The sequence below is a fragment of the Magallana gigas genome, chromosome 6, assembly GCF_963853765.1.
Source record: "Magallana gigas chromosome 6, xbMagGiga1.1, whole genome shotgun sequence".
In the NCBI taxonomy this organism is placed as follows: Eukaryota; Metazoa; Mollusca; class Bivalvia; order Ostreida; family Ostreidae; genus Magallana; species Magallana gigas.
The window spans coordinates 16434747-16456242 of record NC_088858.1 but is presented as its reverse complement, the minus strand read 5'-3'; the positions used below and the strand labels follow the sequence as shown (position 1 = coordinate 16456242).

At 33.7% G+C, this 21496-nt stretch overlaps 1 protein-coding gene across 2 annotated transcripts; it reads left to right on the top strand.

Annotated features, from left to right (window-relative positions):
• Window positions 1–3647: 3647 nt before the first annotated feature.
• On the top strand, window positions 3648–18497 carry LOC105326760 (alpha-actinin). 2 transcript variants are annotated; one of them, XM_066086698.1, is made up of 23 exons: window positions 3648–3885; window positions 5679–5913; window positions 7651–7737; window positions 9539–9626; window positions 10928–11006; window positions 11384–11465; window positions 11593–11678; window positions 11762–11854; window positions 11967–12197; window positions 12408–12484; window positions 12580–12709; window positions 12829–12920; window positions 13043–13088; window positions 13196–13258; window positions 13590–13652; window positions 13745–13822; window positions 14309–14464; window positions 16602–16886; window positions 17011–17064; window positions 17175–17243; window positions 17349–17507; window positions 17663–17821; window positions 17983–18497. In XM_066086698.1, the coding sequence occupies exons 1-23, from the start codon at window positions 3790–3792 to the stop codon at window positions 18139–18141; spliced, it is 2667 nt and encodes an 888-aa protein (XP_065942770.1). In that variant the 5' UTR covers window positions 3648–3789; the 3' UTR covers window positions 18142–18497. The 2 variants fall into 2 exon arrangements, with proteins under 2 accessions (XP_065942770.1, XP_011425276.1); XM_011426974.4 differs by lacking the exon at window positions 10928–11006 and adding an exon at window positions 10042–10120.
• Window positions 18498–21496: the final 2999 nt, after the last annotated feature.

The following is a 21496-nucleotide window of genomic DNA, read 5'->3' as shown; positions in this document are numbered from 1 at the left end:
TAGATCAGGAGGGGAGATCGTAATCAAGTGATTCATCAAATCCACCGAAAGAGTCGACACATCAAAGCACTGTACCTCCTAATACTAAGTATGATTATTTACATGTATGTCCTCTATCTCTCAAAACGCGGCACTAGACTAATAAAATACGCTCAGGATTTGGATCGGGGAGGAGGGGGTCCAAAACAGTTTCTAATTTTCCTTTTAAATTTGACCTTGATCAATCACTCAATCAAATTTGTTTAGAGGAAACCAAAATGGATTTCAATCCTTTAAAAATATAATTGTTTTAATGAAATCAACATAATATTAAAGTTACGTTGATTAATACGTGTATTATCGATATTATCAATTCATTTGATTGATGCCACGCTCCAAAGTCAGGGAGGGGAGGTATCAAATAAACAGGGCCGCGTTTTACAAAAGAACTTACGACTTACAACCAAATTAATGATTGCTTATTAATCACCAACTAATCGATGATTTATTTTTATGGCTGGAAAATATAACTATGGAAATTGAAACATTTGTAAACAAACGGTTTTATGTCAATTCTATTCTCTAAAGATCATCTTACGAGACTGTAAATATTTACGAATTTGTCGTAAGTTCTTTTGTAAAATGCAGTCCAGGTGTTTTTCTCCAAACTTATTCAGCAATCGACATAAGATTATCCCTTGTCGGTTGTTTGTTTTATTTTTTCTTGCTGCATATCAAGCAAAAATCAGATATTGTAAAAATTGGTTCTTCTATTTAACAATAAAATTCAACTTTCAATATTCTTCATTTAAACCAGTGCTTACCACATGTCAATCAAAATAACATTATTTGCATCAACAGGTACCTGACGTTTAAAATATTTCGTTTTATAGTAAGATAGTTTTCTCTACTAAATTATAATAGAGGAAAGTACTCGATCTTTCTATAAAAAAAAAAATGATTTTTACGTCAGGTGAATGTGCTTAGATCTATATATATATATACAATATTACATGTACTAGAATTAATAATTTCCGCGGTACAGAGATTAGCGGAAAATAATTGTCTTGTTGATTCGAGGAAAAAATTACATGCAATGAAATTCATAGTTACGTGTCACGTGGTGACGAGTGCATGATTGGTGTTCGATTAGCTCGAGAAATCAATTCTATACCGTCTTTTGACAAAGACGCATCACATTTTCATCAATAAACAAAATCATTTTTATTTGCTATGATTTAAATGTAAAGAGTTTCCAAATTTTTGTTGCAAAGTCCCTGCACTACCCTGGAAACCGCGCATTCTGCGATTTTGACATGGTATGGAATACAAGTTTTCAGAGATTTTTCTATTTAATAGTTTTTTATTTCTGTTCTTTTTTTAAGGCCTGTCACGTTGTCGATGAAAGGATCAAATAGTGTGTTTTAAAAAGTGTGAGGCAGTGATTTTTTTTATATTGTATGTACATGATACACTTTTGCATTGTTCAGTATATTCACAGTTTAATATAAACTTCCGGCTCCCCTGTATGCATTATGGGCTAGTCAGCAAATATATATTTGCTTGTCATTTTTGTAAGAATAAAAAGGCTATATATTAAACGCCTTGGTATATGTGTATATAGGTGCTGCTCCATCCCTGCATTTACAAAAGCCATTCTTAATTTATATACGTATTATTCAATATAATGGAAATATATCAATCTGTTATTTATTTGTTGTTTTACTCCCCTTCCAGATTATTTCAATATTCCAAAGATATCACAAAGCATTACAGCTAATCTAATACATTTCAAGAGCACCCCTCGGTTAGACATTTGATGACTTTCGCAGACAAGCGAGAATGCTAGTCAAGCTGTTTTATTGCAGTAAAAATCGGCAGTTACTATAGTGTCTGGACTCTCGACCATTGCACGAAAAGTGTTTATGATATACATATGTATAAGTATGAATTCAATTCTAACTGTCATAATACATTTCACTTTTCATATTCGTTTGAAATATCCTTCACCTGTGTTTGTTTAATGTGCATCAGAGTTAACTAACATCTGTGAATTGAATTTTTTATTTTGATAATCGTAATCATCTTATGAATTAACTTATTCATAATACTTTTATTTTCTCTATGAGTTTAATAACGTTTGTTTTATTGCTTATTAATTTTTTGATATATGTCTAGATCTAAAATCAATTTTGTCATTAACTTAAACATGACTTACAGCATCCCTGGATCTACTATAGATAGGTCGGGAGGAGTGGGGGGGGGGGGGGCTCCTTCTTGAATCCCCTTTCCCCGCCTTGGAAAATTATGAAATTCTGATCATGCCAAAGTAAGTATTGAAACCCAATCCCTGTCATCAAGCTTGCCATATTCCTCAGTATGTTTTGGTGGTTATAGATAATTATAAAGATATGGACACATTTCGCACATGAACATGAATGCTGGCAATACGGTTACCCGTAATCTAAGAACCCACCCCCTCGCCTCATTTTTGTGGAGTTCCCTATTTTCATTTATCCTTATGAAATTGTTGTAAACTGATATTAGTCGTATAGACACTTTCCCTTATATCTTTGTATTTTACTGCACATATTAATAATTGAACGACACCGAGAGACGTCCCAATTTATAATGGGTTTGGTGTACATGTGCAGGCGTATCCTCGATTTAATTGATGAAGAGCTTTGATTATGATAGAGGCCTGTACGGATCTGCTGAATTGACAAATTACATCATATGGTCGACTTACACGTGTTCCTAATTATCTATCAGTAGTACCAGATGCTGTACAACCTCAGTATTGAACATTGGCGTAAGGATTGCATGTATACATATACACATGTGTGTAATCTGCACATATATATAGTACATAAATCGATATTGTCGATATCTTTGTCGCGTAAAAATCCTAGAAATTATAATTTAAATTAGGTGTTTTTTTATTAGTTTACTCAGAACCAAATTCCATGGTTTTCCTGAATTTTTTTTTATTTATTTGTCAATTTGAAGCAGAAACAATGCTTAAAAATAAAGCGAGTGTATTGCGCACTTTATCTCTTGATCCAGGTATAACATTGCTTGCATTACTCTCTGTACTTCTGCGAGGGTGTCGGACGAATTTCTGAGCAGCTGCCTCGTCAGAAAGTGTCAGAATCAACAAGTCGACAGAAATGAGAACTCATAATATCAAGACCCCGATCTGTTTCCCGACTTACTAGTATTTTCTCGGTTTGTCTGCAATGACTATATTTTCAGCATTGAAAGATTTTCATGCACCTGAGGTTATTAGTTTATCTTGTATTAAAAAATAAATCTCCTACCAAATTATGATTAGATAGGAGCATATCTTTATAAATAATAATAATGTGTAAGCAAATTCCGTTGTTCTGGCTTTTTTTTTTATTTATTGTCAACAATAATAATTCATAACTTGGGTAGACACTGAGTTCCCTTCTTATATTGAAGAAAATTTAGATAAATTAATCTTATTCGACAGATGTATATTCTGTGAATTAGTTTAAAGATAATGAAAATATAACGCGTAATCTGGAAAGATTGATTATTATAAAGCTATTGGAGATTACACTTTATTATAGATCCGCCTCCCGCTGCTCACAATCACATAAGAGAAGTTCCGATAGTTCACGCGAAGCAAACCGAATAAACCTCCGGAAGTGATCACGTGATTGCGACCTCTGGCGGGGTGGAACAGAAGCCCCATGTAAAAATACAAGCAGGGAGAGTTTACCAACTGGATAGCAACAATTTTGCCATTTCGAGAGGCTTTTCAAACCTCGTAAAACTGAAAAAATGTCTGAACAAGATTATGATGGATATATGGAAGGGGAAGAGGAGTGGGATCGAGAGGGGTTGCTCGATCCGGCATGGGAAAAACAGCAAAAGAAGGTTGGTTTCATTTCCTTTACATGTTTGATGGCATTGTGTATATTTTATACGGATTACACGAGCGCTCTGTAGCGAATTTTGCTGAATTTTTAATGATAACGCTCTTATTTTACCGTGTTAATGTGAAATGCGTATTTTGGACCGGTTTGACGTTCATGTTTTGTAAAGTTTGCGAATTCAGCCGCCATGATGAGAAATTACGTCGAGATGCCAAATTTGGAAGCGTTGTAAAGAGGGCGGAGTTATCGTCCGGTGGATTTTAATGATAATGAGACTTTTAAATCTAGTAACATCTTAAATTTAGTATCTTATCGAAATGGGTTGAATGAAGCTTTAAATATGGTTAAACCCTTAGGAATTTGTTTGATTCAACCTTATATTTAACTCTATGGATCAACTTGCAGAACCAGTATAATATTTAGAATGTAGGTCACATCCTTCATTCAGTACCTGGGACAAAAACGAGAGAGTCCCCTTGTCGATTACATGAATTTGATTTGGGGGTTTAGAGGTCACATCTTGCCTAATGTTTAGGAGAGGGATAAAACAATATCGGAGTGTCTGTGCTTAGTCATGTGGAACCTGTCAAAATATGCAACACTCCACATACCAGAAATTGTAGCACATTCCTCTCTTTGTAAAACAGATAAGCCAGTGTACATTTAAAATACATTTTGTGTAAACAAATCTGTCCAGATTTTCACAGGGAGCCGTAATCCATATTGAATAGCATGTACTAACTACATGGAGTCTAATTAGAGCCAGATTGTTTCATATTGTTGTGCTATTATGTGATGGCCATTTAAGGAATTGGCGCTAGTCAGCACTCCTTTGAACTATAGAAGGGTTTGTCATCATCAAATAAAATATTTATGAAAATATTTGGTGTTACATGTATTTGAAATCAGCTGTCCTCCCTTTTCAACCAATTACAATCTCGCAATTGAAGGAAAGGAAATATGATACACCTGTTACTTATTATAGTACAGCCTTCCGTTAGCTTGCACACAGGAATACATTATCCTTGAGGAGAGAAACTATATATAAGCTAGCAAAGATAACCTTCGTTCTTTACACCAACGAACATTCAAATGCTCCATTTATTTTTAGCATTTTTTCTCTATCATCAGAGTAAGTGGCTGAATAAAGATTTTCATGAGGAGCAATGTTTTTATACACAAGTATCTTTACATAAACTCTCATTTTATGGTTCAAGTTAGGTTTCTCCTCTTTATGACACATGTAAAATATTTCCCTTGAAGTATAAAATCTCTCTTGACCTCATGCAATTTAAACAAGTCTGGTTCATTAACTTCCTTTTTCTTCATGGTTTTAGTGTATGACAATACTTTTTATTTCACTAAAAGGCAAGAGTTGGAATGATCCTCTTTGGTATTTCCTCTTAGTTTACTTTTGGTTTCATTTTTTTGTAATTAAAAGCGGAAGATATTTATTAAACCTATTAATTGATATTGTAAGGAAACTGAAAACTCCATGACTCATCTTATCACTTCCTAAAATTTGACACTTAGAAATAACTTTGATTGTAATTTTTCAGTCAGTAAAATTCAGAGGCATTAGGTTTTCATTGTGTTTATTTGTTTGCATATGCATTTCATTGATTATTCTAAGAATAAAGATTTTTATAGGTAGATGTAACATGAGTTTTGTAGAATAGAAAATTAAAGTTTTGTAAGACCATGTATAAATTGTTAACAAAGATAATATCTAAAGTGTATAAATAATCAAAACAAAAAATATCTATATTTAATTATTTTTCCTTAAATTTTCAGACATTCACAGCATGGTGCAACTCTCATTTAAGAAAGGCTGGTACTCAAATAGAAAACATCGAAGAGGATTTTCGAAATGGTTTAAAATTGATGTTATTATTAGAAGTGATCTCTGGGGAGCAGCTCCCCAAGCCCGACAGAGGAAAGATGAGGTTCCATAAAATCGCTAATGTCAACAAAGCTTTGGACTTCATCGCATCCAAGGGTGTCAGACTGGTGTCCATTGGAGCTGAAGGTACATCCACAGTATTTATTCATCTGTTGCATTTCACCTAAATTGGATCAAGCAATACAGAAAGCAGCTAGACCATATCAAAAAATCAAAATACATGTAAAATACATGTGTTGAACCAACATGTCATGGACCTTTTTTTTCTCAATTCTAGTGACTATATTATAAAGGTATAGGGAAATTGAATATCAAGACTAGGTTTAAAATCTAAATGAAAATCATATACTTCCTGTTTTAATTTTTGTGGGACTTGAGTCATTTTCCTTGTTTTGAAAGTGGTGAGAACTGTACCTATCTGTCAACTCTTTTGCATACTTGAGATCCCTATGTGGGCTTGTCATGAGTAGGGGAAAAATGTTTAAACAAATCCATTAATGGTGAAGGTGTAACTTTTGGTATTTTCAGAAAGATCTAGTGATTATGCATACCAAGAACATCCAGTTTAAAAGGTGTAGAAAAATAACCTTGTTACCAATCTGCATACAAGAATACATCGATATTTTGGGGGCATTGTCATTGGCAGCGATTTACTTACTTGTAGCGTTAGACTCCACCTGGTATTTTATTGAAGAAAAAGAGAAGTCACACAATAAATTTAGGGGATTTCCGGTTAATTCTGTTTGAATAAAGAAAGCTTTGAGAGTTTTGTGGCCTTTCATAATGGTTATCTTTTGTAAATTTGTAATGTCAGTGGAAAAAAAGATAAGTTTGTACAAAGCCCCCCTTCTGTTTGTTCTTGGGATGCCTTTAGCAGTTCACAGTTGTAACCTTTTGATTAATCTTCACTGATAAAGTCGGGACCCTAGGTCACAGACCTTGTTCACACAAAATTAGGGAGAGATCTCTTCACTCATGTGTAACATTTTTTATGAACAAAGATTTAATTTCCTGATTATGGCATATGTCTGCCTTCGTAATAGCTTTGAAGGTTTGAAGGTCATATTCTCATTGAAGGCACACATAATAGATAGGATTTTCTTTTCTCAATATAAAAAAAAGGAGAATTCACAAATCTCTTTGCAATATATGGATCATGTAAATTGCATGTGTGAATTGTGTTGGAATGAGATATGCAGGTGTCGGGTTTATCATGTCTGCAATGAGGTTTTAACACACAAGTTGTATAATTCTTACGCTTAAAAGGTGACTAAAAGAGACACTCGAGTCTAGTCGACTGTCCATGCTGATAAATTAGACCACCACCACATAAACCCTGTTGTACAGCAGAGAAATGGCGGAGATTCCCTCCAGGGCTATGTGTCACCCTGCACACATATTTCTATGTTAGGTGTCCTATTTAATCCAAAGCAAATATTTTGGGCCAACTTTTACTTTTGCTATGTTTAACTGACTAGTCACATTTAGATGGATAGATTAAGTTAGTGTCGGTGAAATACTATAGTTACATTGCACAATATTCATGACATATATGCATGCAAATTTTTATGGGAGAAAACACATTTTGAAATGAATGATATTCAGGACCTGTCATGGATCCATGTGCATATTTAAATAAAACTGCATATATTAAAAAATCCTTTCTCATTTAAAAATTTCATTTTAAAAATCTATCTTTAGCTGTAGAATTTTGACACCCTGTAAAGCATGGATATGCATTACACTATTGAAGGTCTCTGTCATTTAAATACCAGTCAGAATGTCAAACAAATTGACAAGTTGCATCACACTATAATAGATGATGATCTTTAATTTTTTTAATGTGACTGTCTTTTCTTTTAGAAATTGTGGATGGAAACCCCAAGATGACCCTGGGTATGATCTGGACCATCATTCTTCGTTTTGCCATTCAAGATATTACAGTAGAAGGTGTGTATTGGAGTGAAATAACTCTAGATCTCAGAACAAGAATAGAGAGAAAGAGATAGAGTAGTGGTTATCTGCTATTATGGTTCAGCATGCTGAAATATTTGCCAGTGTCAGCATATTACACATGTAGCTTGTTAAGATTCAGAGTGGTGTATTTATAGGCTGAATAAGATAACCAGTATACCGGTAGATATATACACACTAATTGTAAACAGTAGGCTATAGCAGAGGCAGAGCGTCTATAGTACCTACCACTAGAGCCAACAAAAAATTGGAACATGGAGAGAGAGTAAAAATCAGATTGTTTAATTAAGCTTATCAAGTAGCATACATTGTACTGTGTCAATTTTCACCCATGTGTGCAAAGCTTCACCCATTGAGATGCTCCATATGATGACTGGTCATCAGTGTTATGTTCAGATTTCACATGTATATATACAGGATTTCCTCTGACAGATGTTCTCTATTAATAATCATCTGTTATCTGAACACCACTGCATACATCAGATAAATATGTGTGAATTACCTTTGCTAATTAAGGTGTATGAATCCTAAAATCAAGCCTTGAATGGAATGCAAATGAAATGAATTAATGGGAAACACCTCAGATATTTCAGAATAATAATGACCAAAAATGTTAGAAGAGGGTTATAGCTCATATGTGTTTATTATGGAGCTCAACGACAGGCTAAATTTATGATCAGAATGATGAATTGGTGGAAACTTGTGTTTCAAGAAGCTGCCCCTAAAATACACGTAGATCATTATTCAGCAATCAAAAGTTAAAGCATGAAGATTTGAGGGAGTCATGGAAACATCTGAAAGCTTGCAAGAAGTCTTTTGGCTAGAGCTCCAGTGAAAAATAGATAATTATAAAAGCAGCAGCATGATTGAAAATTGCCAGGAATTTTTTTTTTTTTAAATGCACGCATAAAACCCTAAAAAACTTTCCAGATGAATGAGCAGTCAGTCACTCGTAAAAACCTGATGCACCAATGTCAGTCGTGGTTGATGCCTTACCGTGTGTCAAAATATTTCATGGTTCATTGATCAGCAAAACTTCAGGGCTTGTCTCAGTGCTTTATCATGTACACAATTCAGCAATGAATCAAGACTTTCTTTAATTTTTGATCAACAATGAAATAAGAAGACAACTTTTCAATTGTTCTTCGATTAATTTACTAGTTTACATTACAGTTTTGGAGCTAAGAATTGCATATGAAAATTTGGTTGGGGCCATTAAACATTCCTTTAACAGTAACCTTTCACTTAGTACTGTTAGATAAGTTTTTATGAAGTGCAAACAGAGGGGATCATAAATTGTCGCGACCTGAATCTAAACATGTCAATAAATTTTGCTCTAAGTTAATTTTGAATTTATGGAAGAAGATATTGGATGCACTTGCACATATTCATTTCTACAAGGGTTTATTTTAAACTGATATTCTGGATTAAGATCTTCTAAAGCTAATTGTTAAATGTAGTAGGAGTAGTTGATGAACTTACTGGAGTTTTATAATTAAAAATGATAGGCAGTAGATTTTATGAGAAGAGGCCACATTGCCACCATCATGGATCAAGTGACCTGGATTATAAATGTCTAAAGATTAAAATACATCTTCAGACCTCCCCTCTCAATTTGTATGTATATTGCAGCATACATAATAACTCTATGAATCCATTGTCATCTCGATTCTTTTGTAATCTAAAAAGCATTAACTAGACTAACTAGTATTGTGATAAGATATAAGTGAATGTTTTAGTTGAAATATTTGAGTGACCATATTGTGTGTTATTGTAGAGCTGACCGCTAAGGAGGGACTTCTGCTGTGGTGCCAACGTAAGACAGCTCCTTACAAAAATGTCAATGTACAGAACTTCCATCTCAGGTAGATATATATACCATTCATATCGTAAAAGTGGATAAATTGCATTTATAATCAAACACTGTATTATTAACATACACTAGGTAAGTACATGATAACTACTGAAAACAAAAGTTAAGTTCAGAAAAGGGGGTTCATGAGGCACAGAGTCGCCTCATTGTTATATCTTCTTGTGAATTAAAGCTTTCAGTGTTAATATTTTCATGTGCACAAAATTCAAGCATTGATTTAACATTTTACATGCACCAAGTGCATGCACTTTTATGTTTCTTTAAAGGGGTCTTAAAAGGGGTCTTGAAATTGATTGTCCTGGGAGAGAAAAAGAGATAAAAAGCACTGTGCATTGCCTCAGAAGCAATTTGGGCAGGTGATTTGGACTGGTGCACATTGTTGACACTGAGTCACTCTAATATTTCAGTTGGAAGGACGGTCTGGCTTTCTGTGCATTGATTCATCGGCATCGTCCAGAATTATTAGACTATTACAAGTTATCCAGGGTAAAATACAAGTTGAATCTGCTGGAATGGTTCTTTTGACAGTTCATTATGGTTATGTTACTTGCCGCTGTCTTCCCCCCATTTTTCTTCTGTATGAAATTCAGTTTGAGCACCATTTCTGTCAATGCTTTTCGCAACGCTGTCAAGCTTAAAACTTGAGTAGAAAATGAAATGGTTCTGAAACTATTATATTATGCTTTTCACCACAGTTAATAATGCATGGTGTTCTTTTTGTGTCGAATTGACTTTAATATTGTATGAAGGAATGGCACATTTTATTTGATTCTTTTTCTGGAATCAAGAGCAAGGTGTTAAGAGGTATTACCTGGCTCTTCGCTTATGCACTAGACTTTTGTTTTTTTACAAGTGTGCTGATTTCTTAATTATGTTTCATAGATTGTCGTGCCATTCTTTCATCAAGGCATATTCACCATGTTCATAATGCTCGTAAAAGTTTTTTGACATTTTCTGCTCAATCTTCATTGCTCTTGTCAAAGCATCTGCTTTGGAGCGAAAAAAAAGGGGAACCGACAAATAAGTGGGCGCCAAAAAAAGTTTGCAAAATTGGAAAAAACTTTTGTGATGTTGCAAGAAGGTGATAATGTCTACCATGCATCAGACATGACATGAACTTTTTTCTTTGCATTCATTATGAATGTTTCTGCCATGTCAGAAAATGCATGGTCTTAATGTACCTGCACTCTCTGTTGTTTGAATTTGAAAAAAAAGAAGAGCATGCATTGCTAAATTTTCCTTCTTATAATCATGTTTAAACTCCTTGCATGTCACTCTTGAATATTTCTTCAGCTTTAAAGATGGGTTGGCGTTTTGTGCCCTGATTCATAGACACAGACCTGAATTAATTGATTACCATAAATTGTCCAAGGTGAGTCCTCTAACTGACTCAGAAATGGAGATCTTCATTTTTATTTCAAAACTGCTTAAATGTGCATTCTTTTCATTTCTGGTAGTCTTTCTTTTTCTGTGTTCACAATGAAAAGTAAAATCTTGATCCAACTGTTATTTGCTTTGAGAAAAAACATAAGAATGGACAACGCAGATATAACATAACATGCGGCTGGAATGTACCTGTTTAACCAGAATTTCCTCTGCCCCTTTACTGACAAATCCTTAACAGCCATGTACTATAAACGCTATTAATCTGATATAAAGATGAGAATTTGATTCATAAAAATGATGTCATTTGCATACCTTTGTAATTTGGCACGATAATTGTATAAATACCTGTTTCTCAAATTATAGGACAATCCATTAGAGAACTTGAACACCGCCTTCGATGTTGCAGAAAAGCATCTCGATATTCCACGCATGTTAGATCCAGAAGGTGAAGAATAAGCTATGATATTTATGTTGGTTTTTTTTTTTTTACTTTAAAATCTGATACATTTTGAAAATGTCAGTTGTATGTAGTCTTGAAAGAATTACAGTATTTTAAATTTTACTTTTTCTAGATATGGTGAACTCCGTTAAACCAGATGAAAGATCTGTGATGGCCTATGTTTCATCATACTATCATGCATTCTCTGGGGCTCAACAGGTAAACTGTTCAAAAAATTGAGATAAGTACCAAATTTTCAACTTGTGAAATATTGTAGTTATTATCATAAATGATATTTGTAGGCCGAGACAGCTGCAAACAGAATTTGCAAAGTGTTGAAGGTCAACCAGGAAAATGAACGCCTTATGGAGGAATATGAAAGACTAGCAAGTGATGTAAGTACATGGACTGGTTAAACAAAAAATATGGACAACAATGCTTGAATATCTTTAATTATAAACCCTCTTCATTGAAGCATGTACACAAAATCTAAATAATGTATTGCAGCTTTTGGAATGGATTAGGAAAACAACACCTTGGTTAGAAAACAGAACAACTGACAATACTTTACCTGGAACCCAGAGAAAACTGGAAGAGTTTAGGGACTACAGACGCAAACATAAACCCCCCAAGCTTGAAGACAAAGCTCGGCTGGAGAACAGTTTTAACACCCTGCAGACAAGACTACGACTGAGCAACAGGCCTGCTTACCTCCCCACTGAGGGCAAAATGGTGTCTGTAAGTGACTCTAAAATAAATTGTCAAAAATTCTGTACTTTGTATTAATGAAAATTTTATTCATTTTAAAAGGTGACTTAACAAATTAAGAGATATAATGTATTTCTTATGGATAAAAATTGTATTCATTGAAAAGAAAATTTAATTTTCTGTTGATTGTTGTGAAGTTTGATTGTTTTAAAAATAAACAATTTTTTTTAAACATTACAGGACATTGCTAATGCATGGAAAGGATTGGAATTTGCTGAGAAAGGTTTCGAGGAGTGGTTACTGTCCGAATTGCAAAGGTAGTTTGACATTTAAAAAAAAAATTTAATTTTGCCCACTTACTCTAGAAAAGTTTGAAAAACAATAACCAATGAAATACAATTTTTACTTACAGACTTGAACGCCTTGATCATTTGGCTCAGAAGTTCAGACATCGATGTCAAATTCACGAAGAATGGGCTGAGGGCAAAGAAGAAATGCTTCAGAGTCAAGACTATCTTAGATGTGGACTTAATCAATTGAAGGTAACAATCACATGTACTAGACATATGTTTTAGACATCATTATTTAAATCTAAATGAGACGCATTTTAAAATTTTGGGATGAAATGAAGAGTTGATTCCTTTTAAAATTTAATTTGTAGGCTATGAAGAAGAAACATGAAGCTTTTGAGAGTGACCTAGCAGCTCATCAAGATAGAGTTGAACAAATTGCAGCAATAGCACAGGAGCTTAAGTGAGGGCAATTTGTAAATCTTTGTCAAATATCAAATTACACTAAATGCAGATAGGTTTACATTAGAGAAACTCTTTATTTATTCATACGTTGTGACTATTTTCTTCTTCTTTTTTTTACAGCCTTTTAGAATATCACGATGTTCTCACTGTCAATACGAGATGTCAGGTAAATGTTACTGTTGATAGCTTTTTTCAAGATCATTGATGATTTGTGAAAGTGGACTTATTTTTCGAATACATGTAGGTAAATAAAATTGGGTCTTTGTATTTCAGAAAATCTGTGACCAGTGGGATAGATTAGGAACTTTAACTGCCCAGAGACGTCAAGGTCTAGATGTAAGTCAATATTTACGTGCACACCTGTCTAACTTTATCATGGTAGATGTCTCGGCATTTAATTAAGAATATTAAAGTGCTTGTAATGTATGGGCATTTTAAGAATGCATGGGTGTAAAATTGTGCCATTAATTAAAGATTGCTGGTGAAGTCAATACATGCTGCTATTGTCATTGTCCATTCATCCATGCATTAAACAGCAGTAAATATGTTATGGAATGCATGGGTCTCATTCCTGAGGAATATCAAATATGCCTATCTGCTTTTTATTAAATGTGTTCCATTTTAAATATCAATATTTACATGTATCCATATTTTCTTCACCATTTAGGAAGCAGAAAAAATATTAGAGAAAATAGATACCCTTCATTTGGACTTTGCAAAACGGGCAGCTGTGAGTACATAATATTCTATTTTTTGTTACCATTAAGTGCATTAATTTTGTTGGTTGTTTGAGACCTTAACACATGTCTTGTTTCTTTGCAGCCTTTCAACAACTGGTTAGATGGTGCAAAAGAAGATTTATTAGATATATTTATTGTTCACTCTGTAGAAGAAATTCAGGTAATATTTAATATTGAATTGGTCATCTGTTGAATTGTTTTTGTTTATTATATGTATATCAAGATGTTTCTTCTGAAAACATAGTACATGTAGTAGTGAGCTTCAAGCTGTTCTCCAGTGAAAATAAAGAGGTGTTTTTGCACTGATACATGCATATTTAAAACTTCTTATGAAAGATTATGAGGTGCAATGTAAGATTTGTGGGCAAGAATTTTCATAAAGCATACAATTTTGAGTATACATAATTTGTGGACACTAGCTCTAAATCTTTTAATGCAAATTATTGCTGCATTTCTTCCTTCGAGAATCATTTGTTTCGTTGATCTTTTCCAAAAATAAAATTCATGAAAATTAGTTTTTGATGAACATTGATGAAACCACAGTACATATATGTGTTTAAGACTCTTTCTAGTTGTAAAACTTTGATAGGAATTTTGTGGTTATTTCATAGAGAAACATTGAATATTGTATTTCTCCTCATTTCAGCAACTTTTAGAAGCACATGAAACCTTTAAGCAGACCCTGCCTGAAGCAGACAAGGAATTCAATGCCATTATGGCTCTAGCCTCTGAAGTCCAGAGGCTGGCTAATCAAGTTGGCTTACAGCTGACAGATAATCCCTACACCACAGTTGATCCTCAGGTACGTACAGGTGTTCCTCTCACTAGATTAATGCTGCATGAAGAGGGCTGTGTAAAGACATAGGTACACAAGATCTACATTGGTTGCAATTATACAAATGCACACAATTCAGCATAGGTTGCAAATATGTGTTGATGTCATTTTGTTCAATATGATAGTGTTGACGTTAAGATTTGAGGGAATATGTAAAAAAAAAATGCTTTGAAGATTTATGTTACATACATTATAGCATGGTGTGCAGTGTGGGCTTTTTTAAAGACATTCGAAGCTTTTAAGGGGGGGGGGGGGACAATTAGGAAGTAGGAGTTGAACAGAGGACTGCTCGTTTTTGCCTTTTAATATCTTGACAAAGCAGTACAATTGCATGTATGTGAAGAAAACCATATATTTTCCCACGAATATCATTAAAAAGTACCGTTAGCTTATAATTAAAAGCCTGGTGATTTTTAGGTCCAGTAGATGTAATGCATGATATGATGATTAGGCAAAGCTTGGAAAATAGATTGCTTTGTTTATGCTTGTGTTTTATTTTTGTTTTTTCCCACTTTCCAATGGATGCTGATTTATCAACAGGAGGTTAGTATTTTACATAACTGGAGCCTGCTTATTCATGTCTTGTGATGGTCTACTAACTCCTTTCTTCAATGTCTTATTCTGTAAAACTTTAACCTTAGCTATAATCATATTGATTTTTACTACAATGGGTAAAGGGAGAGCTTTTCACATGTTCCTTTTTTTCGTGTTTCATTTACTGTGGAATCATTAAAATTGTGGGGGGGGGGGGGGGGGCAGTTTTTTGTGGATTTCTAAAATTTTATAGGGTTGTGGGGATGTAATTCTGTGTATTTTCTTATATCTACAAAAAGGAATATGACTTTATAACATAAATGTATTAATTCATGGAGGATCTTTATTTGTTGTTAAGAGGTACCCACAAACTCCACAAAAATAGAGTAGCCATGAAATCTAATAATTCCACAGTATTTCATGTTTTGTGTTGTAGCAAAATATATCTAAAATTTGCAGATATAAATTTAAATTTGGTTGTTTCTAATTAAAAACTTTATTTTTTTACATCATTAATAAAGAAAAATAACTCGGTAATCTATATTACTTTTTGTTGGAAACAGAATAAAAAGGTTTGGGAGATGGGTGAAAATTGTTTGATTTTTAAGTCTTTAATATTGATATTTTTTCTCATAATCTATATTGGGCATTTATTTATGGAGAGGGTGCAATGTTGTGAAAATGTATGCAATAAACAATACCAGTTAAGAATTTGTCAAACTTAATATTTATTGTTAATATCATTCTCAAAAAGAGCAGCTCAAGTTAATTCAGAACCCAGTTGCAAGATGCTTAGATTTTAAAGTCTGATCAGAAAATCCTGTCTCAAAATCACTAGGTTCACATCTACATGTATATACTGTAGAAGCACATATTTTTGTTGGGTCAAAATTTCGTTGTTTTTGAACCAAATAAAATTCGTTGGCATTTAATTTCGTCACATATTAATATCTTTGTATTCATTAGTACTTTGGTTAAAAATTCGTCATGGATTTAATTTCGTTGATTTCTACTGCCAACGAAATTAAATCCTCAACGAATATTTCTGCTTCTACAGTATTAAAGAGCATTATCATCGTCTATCGGCCAATCTGTGGAATCTCATTTCTTCACATTTCTGGTAATAGTACGCAATTTAGGGCATATCATCTAATAATGAACATTAGAACAGAGAATGGTTGTCTTGCTCACTCAACTAAAAAAAGGTAGAAACTTTAAATGTGGTGATATTCAATGATTACTTGTAATTTTTTTTTAAAAATAATTTTGTTCAAAGGTGTCTTTCTTTCTTAATAAGAGAAACAGTTTGAAAAGAGAAATTTTTTAATCCATTGTAACTTGATACTGCAATCTTTAAATATTTTAGTTTTTGAGTATGTTAAAATTTAAAGAGATGAGAATTTAAATTGATAAGTTTTCTACTCATAAAATACACAATAGATTGTAAAATAATCCAGAAGGTTTTTTTTTCCTTGATTAAACAAAACAGTGTATTTTGACATAAATATGAATAGGTTCAATATCTACATGTATTTGTAAATTGCTAATAGAAGTAATAAATGCATTGCAGGACATAGCAAACAAATGGGCTGACGTGAAGCATTTAGTGCCAAAACGAGATGGAACTCTCCAGAATGAGATGATGAAGCAACAGAACAACATGCGGCTGAGGAAGCAGTTTGCTGCCAAGGCCAACGTAGTGGGTCCCTGGATCGAGAACCAGCTGGACGCCGTGGCCTCCATGGGAATCCAGACAAAGAGCTCGCTGGAGGAGCAGCTCAAGAAGCTCAGGCAGTACGAGCAGGCTACCACTCAGTACAAGCCCAACATCGACGAGCTGGAGAGATATAACCAGGTACTGTAGTCAATTTGAGTTTTGGGAACAGATTTTGAATTATAAGCACTATTCGGGTTTATATGAATTAGGATTGCTATGAATTTTACATCATGGTTTTACTCATACTATTTTGGTCTTGTAGGAGATTCAAGAGGCTATGATCTTTGAAAACCACTACACACAATACACCATGGAGGTGAGTCGACTGAGGAAGTCATTCTGTCGTAATACATGTACTGTATACCGGTATGTATTTCTTCTACCTCATAAATGACATTATGAAAATGAACATGTCTTTAATTGTAGACCCTGCGAGTTGGATGGGAACAACTTCTTACAGCAATTGCTAGAAACATCAATGAAGTTGAAAACCAGGTATGTGAAATAATCGTCATTGTGAATTTTACATTTTCTGCCTGATTTTTTTCTTGCAGTTACATATTTCTTGTCAATTTGATATTAAAATCTGTTCTTTTTTAGATCTTGACTAGGGATTCTAAGGGTATCAGTGAAGACCAAATGAACGAGTTCCGTGTTTCTTTCAACCATTTCGATAAGAACAGGTCACGCCGTCTAGAGCCTAAAGAATTCAAGGCCTGCCTTGTCAGTTTGGGTTACAACATCAGAGATGATAGACAGGTAAAGGAAAAGAGGGGAAATTCAAATAACATATGAAAAAGTTAACTTGGAATATAATTTAATCATCCTGTTATATACCAGTAACTGTTTTTTCATAGCTTTAATCGATAAATTTTTTTAATGAATGATTATGAATAAACAAATCTGTTGTGCAGGGAGATGCAGACTTCCAGCGTATCATGTCCATTGTTGACCCCAACAACTCTGGCTACGTGACCTTTGAAGCCTTCCTTGACTTCATGACACGCGAGACTGCTGACACAGACACAGCTGAGCAAGTCATGCAGTCCTTCAAGATTTTGGCTGGCGACAAGGTAAGATATATTGTCATAAAAACAAGTTTTCTAGTGTACTGTAACTGCTAAATAGGGTGCTCCATTTCATTTCTATTATAATACATGTGTAGTAGAATATTGGTACAGAAATTTTGATTTAAAAGGAATTCTTTTTTCATCACAAGTCTTTGATCTTTCAGCCATACATCACAGCACAGATTCTCCGACAAGAATTGCCCCCGGATCAGGCAGAATACTGTATTCAGAGAATGGCGCCATATTCTGGCCGCGACGCTGTCCCTGGTGCTTTAGACTACATGTCGTTCTCCACGGCTCTATATGGTGAAAGTGACCTTTGAACTCCTCTAATCAACCACCTTGTGTGACTGGTCTTGCAGCATAGAAGTCGAGAGTGATAGATGTATACAAGGCAACTCTCCATGATGATAATTTTATGCGTTGACTGATACATTGACAGATGTACTAGGACTGAATTTAATTTTTGTTCCTTTTTTTTTTTTTTAATTAAACATTATCTTAATATGCAAAAACTTTGAATATCTTTTTACATATGAATAAGTTTAAGTTATGAGGTTATTGTATGTGCTTTGTGAAGTTGATAATTTTTTTTTACCAGTTTTATGTTGAACACAACCCTACGCATGTTGAAAGATGGGGTTAGGTTGAGATTCTATGCTGCAGTGTCCATGAAAAATGTTGCATTCAAAAAAGAAAAAAAAGACAACCTGTATCCCATACAGAGTGTCACTATCAAAGGTCTTCCCGATGGATTTCTGCTGTCGGATATACAGAACGTTGCCCTTCATATGTATAATCAGGTTTAAACTGTACACAGTAGTGAAAATTGCATGCCCATGAACCTGTGGAACAGAGAAAACAGATAGCTTAATCTTCAAAGAGGTTTAAGAGTTCCTTAACTCCATTTAACAAATTCTAAACTTCAGTTTAAAGGACAATAATAATAATGTATACTAATTGTATATGGATAATGAAATTTAAGGGAAGGGAGGTTCTAGAGTTATAAAGGAAATGAAGTTGGCCTTCAGCACTGCCAGAATGTGTGCGAGGATACCCATGTATGTAGATATTTATGTAAATAGAGGCTTGGACTGCGTAACAGTGTTGACAGGTGCCCGCTAGTGACGAGGCTCTATTGGGGATGTTTGTATTGTCCCAGCTGTATTTAATTCAGATTCTTAATATTTAATATATGATCAACATTTGTGTAGTACAAAGAACAAACTGCAGTCAATACTGCTCATTCTATATTATTAATCTACTCTTTTTTCTCTCAAAGGCTTCAAGATATTTTGCATATCATTTTCAGATTGTTATACAATGCTGTAATAGCCGTATTAGATTACATTTTTAAAGAATTACTGTAAATTTTGTAAACTCATAACAGTTTATAATAATCTGCATCAAACATTCGATTATTTTCCACATGAAAACTGTGCTTGTATGTTTAGATCTGCTTGTCTGACTGCTAGAATCAGTTTGCTTGTCAGTAACTTACCAATTACTGATCAATAAACTTCTACCCACAAGATCTTGTGTTTGTAATTCAACTTGCATGATATTATTTGATGAAAGTTATAAATCATTGGTTTTTTTTAGCTAATTTAGTTTCTGAGTTAGATAATCAAAGTACATATTACAATAACATTGCAATAAACTGGTCAGAAATTGGATACAGATTATATTTAGAGACAATCATTGTAGTGTAGCTTCATTAATTTTCAAATAAATTAATCGAGTTTAATTAAACAAAAAAGAATTAACATACACTTGATGAAGATGACAATTATTGACCTGCAGTTTAGGTTGCTTGCTTTGGATATGTATATGCACCAATGAAGATGGATAAATGGGATGTCTTGTTTAAGGTGCAGATGCATAGCGTTGGGAATGAAATATAAAACTAATCTGATGTGCTTGTATATCCTGTGAGGCTGCACTGTCGCAAACCACAATATTGTCAATTTTAAAGAAGTTTGTAATTTAATTAAAAACTGATCAATTAATGGAAAAACAAGCTGACAATTATAGCCTGATCCAATTGGATAAATAAATATAACTTTGAAAATTAAGGTAGATATCAGGTATATAATTCTGAAAGTGCAAATCCGATTGGCGAATATTTGAAAAAGGAAAATAAAATTGAAAAGACGTGTTCATTAAATATGAGTGGATTTATTAGACTAAAACTTCATTATGCCATATGACTGCTGTTCTGCAAAACATTTGTCAGTTTTAGGGCCATAGGTGCTTGTGGACAGGACCGATCCCCCTTTCAAACTACACCCCCAAGTATAGACCCCCGGGACTTTACTCCTTTTCTTCATTAAATTGTCCTTTATGACATGACATATTTCTAATTTAGTGTATCCATATACATGTATCTTCATTGCGAAAAATTACCTTACACCATTAAAACATAAACATTAAAACTATTAAAACACAAACATTAAAAAAAAAACATTCCTATTATCTATAATACGTTTACAACCTTATCGTCATGATAATATATGTAGTGTAACATAGAGACTTTATATATTGTGCCATTGACGCATATAGATGCGGTATACAGCGCAAAATAATCTATAAGATGCATTGAAATAATGATATTTTATTTCCATATCCCTATTCACGCTTTACAGGACAGTAGAAAGAAAGGTTTATTTCTCACCGATTATTTCACAGATTTATGATAGATGAGAGCAAACTTTATTTATAATGATATATTTTTCAGATTCATTCCTGAAACAGAGCTCAAATGCCGTGATCCTGGGACGTAGATAAAATAGCAGTCATAATATGAGTGATATTTAAAAAAAATCATGACAGCTGGAGACTGTTTATTGATTCAGTATAATACTTGCAACGTCGTTAAATTGTGTAAATTAATGACCACTTCGACCTATGAATGACCCCCCCCCCTTCCCTTCGTGATTCTCGCGATCATGTAATGGTGTAAGATAAACTGTTTACGGAAGAGATCTAAATAAATGTATTTCGTGTCTAATTGAATGCGTCGAACTTTCAAGAGAGTTAACTTATATATAAACTCTACTATGGATTTCCACAACAGGCAGGTTCTTTGGTTCCGTGTATATATACAACGTGGGAAAAAAATGGAATGGAAACATTGATAAAAAGTTTGAGAGAATCGAAATTGTTCTGGGTTTTTTTCTCCATTTTCTTTTAGATATATCATGCATTATTGTGTACTTTGTCAGTATTTAATACTTAAAACAATTCTGCAGAATATAGAAAAATTAAATCATGTTTGATCATGTAAAAAGTCCAACCAATGGTTCAATGTTATTGAAAGAGTACACACAATGACATAATTTGCTTCGATTTATCGGTCATCCTCTTTGACTGCAGCTGCAGGTCCGTAGCTTCCGGTCTGAAAAAAAATGGGATGGGCGACCTGGGAGCTACAGTGCCTCCCATAGTAAAAATACATGTACATGGGCGCACAAATAAAAAATTACGCTAGTTTTATCACACAAATGATGAAACACATGTATAGACCATGCCTTTCAATGTAGCTGTACAACTTTTATGAGAAAATATAACATGAAATGTTGAAAACCATTTTCTTTCTTAAAATAAAAAAGATGTATAAAAATTTATAAAATGAGAGCGCATGGGCAGTATTTTGATAAATTGAATTGGATTGAACAA

What these genes read in the sequence shown, in the direction of transcription:
- LOC105326760 (XM_066086698.1), top strand. Translation starts at nt 3,790, where the DNA reads ATGTCTGAACAAGATTATGATGGATATATGGAAGGGGAAGAGGAGTGG. An exon ending in ATTACCATAAATTGTCCAAG is followed by an intron (nt 11,007 to 11,383) that starts GTGAGTCCTCTA and finishes CTCAAATTATAG; the next exon opens with GACAATCCATTAGAGAACTT. An exon ending in CATTCTCTGGGGCTCAACAG is followed by an intron (nt 11,679 to 11,761) that starts GTAAACTGTTCA and finishes TGATATTTGTAG; the next exon opens with GCCGAGACAGCTGCAAACAG.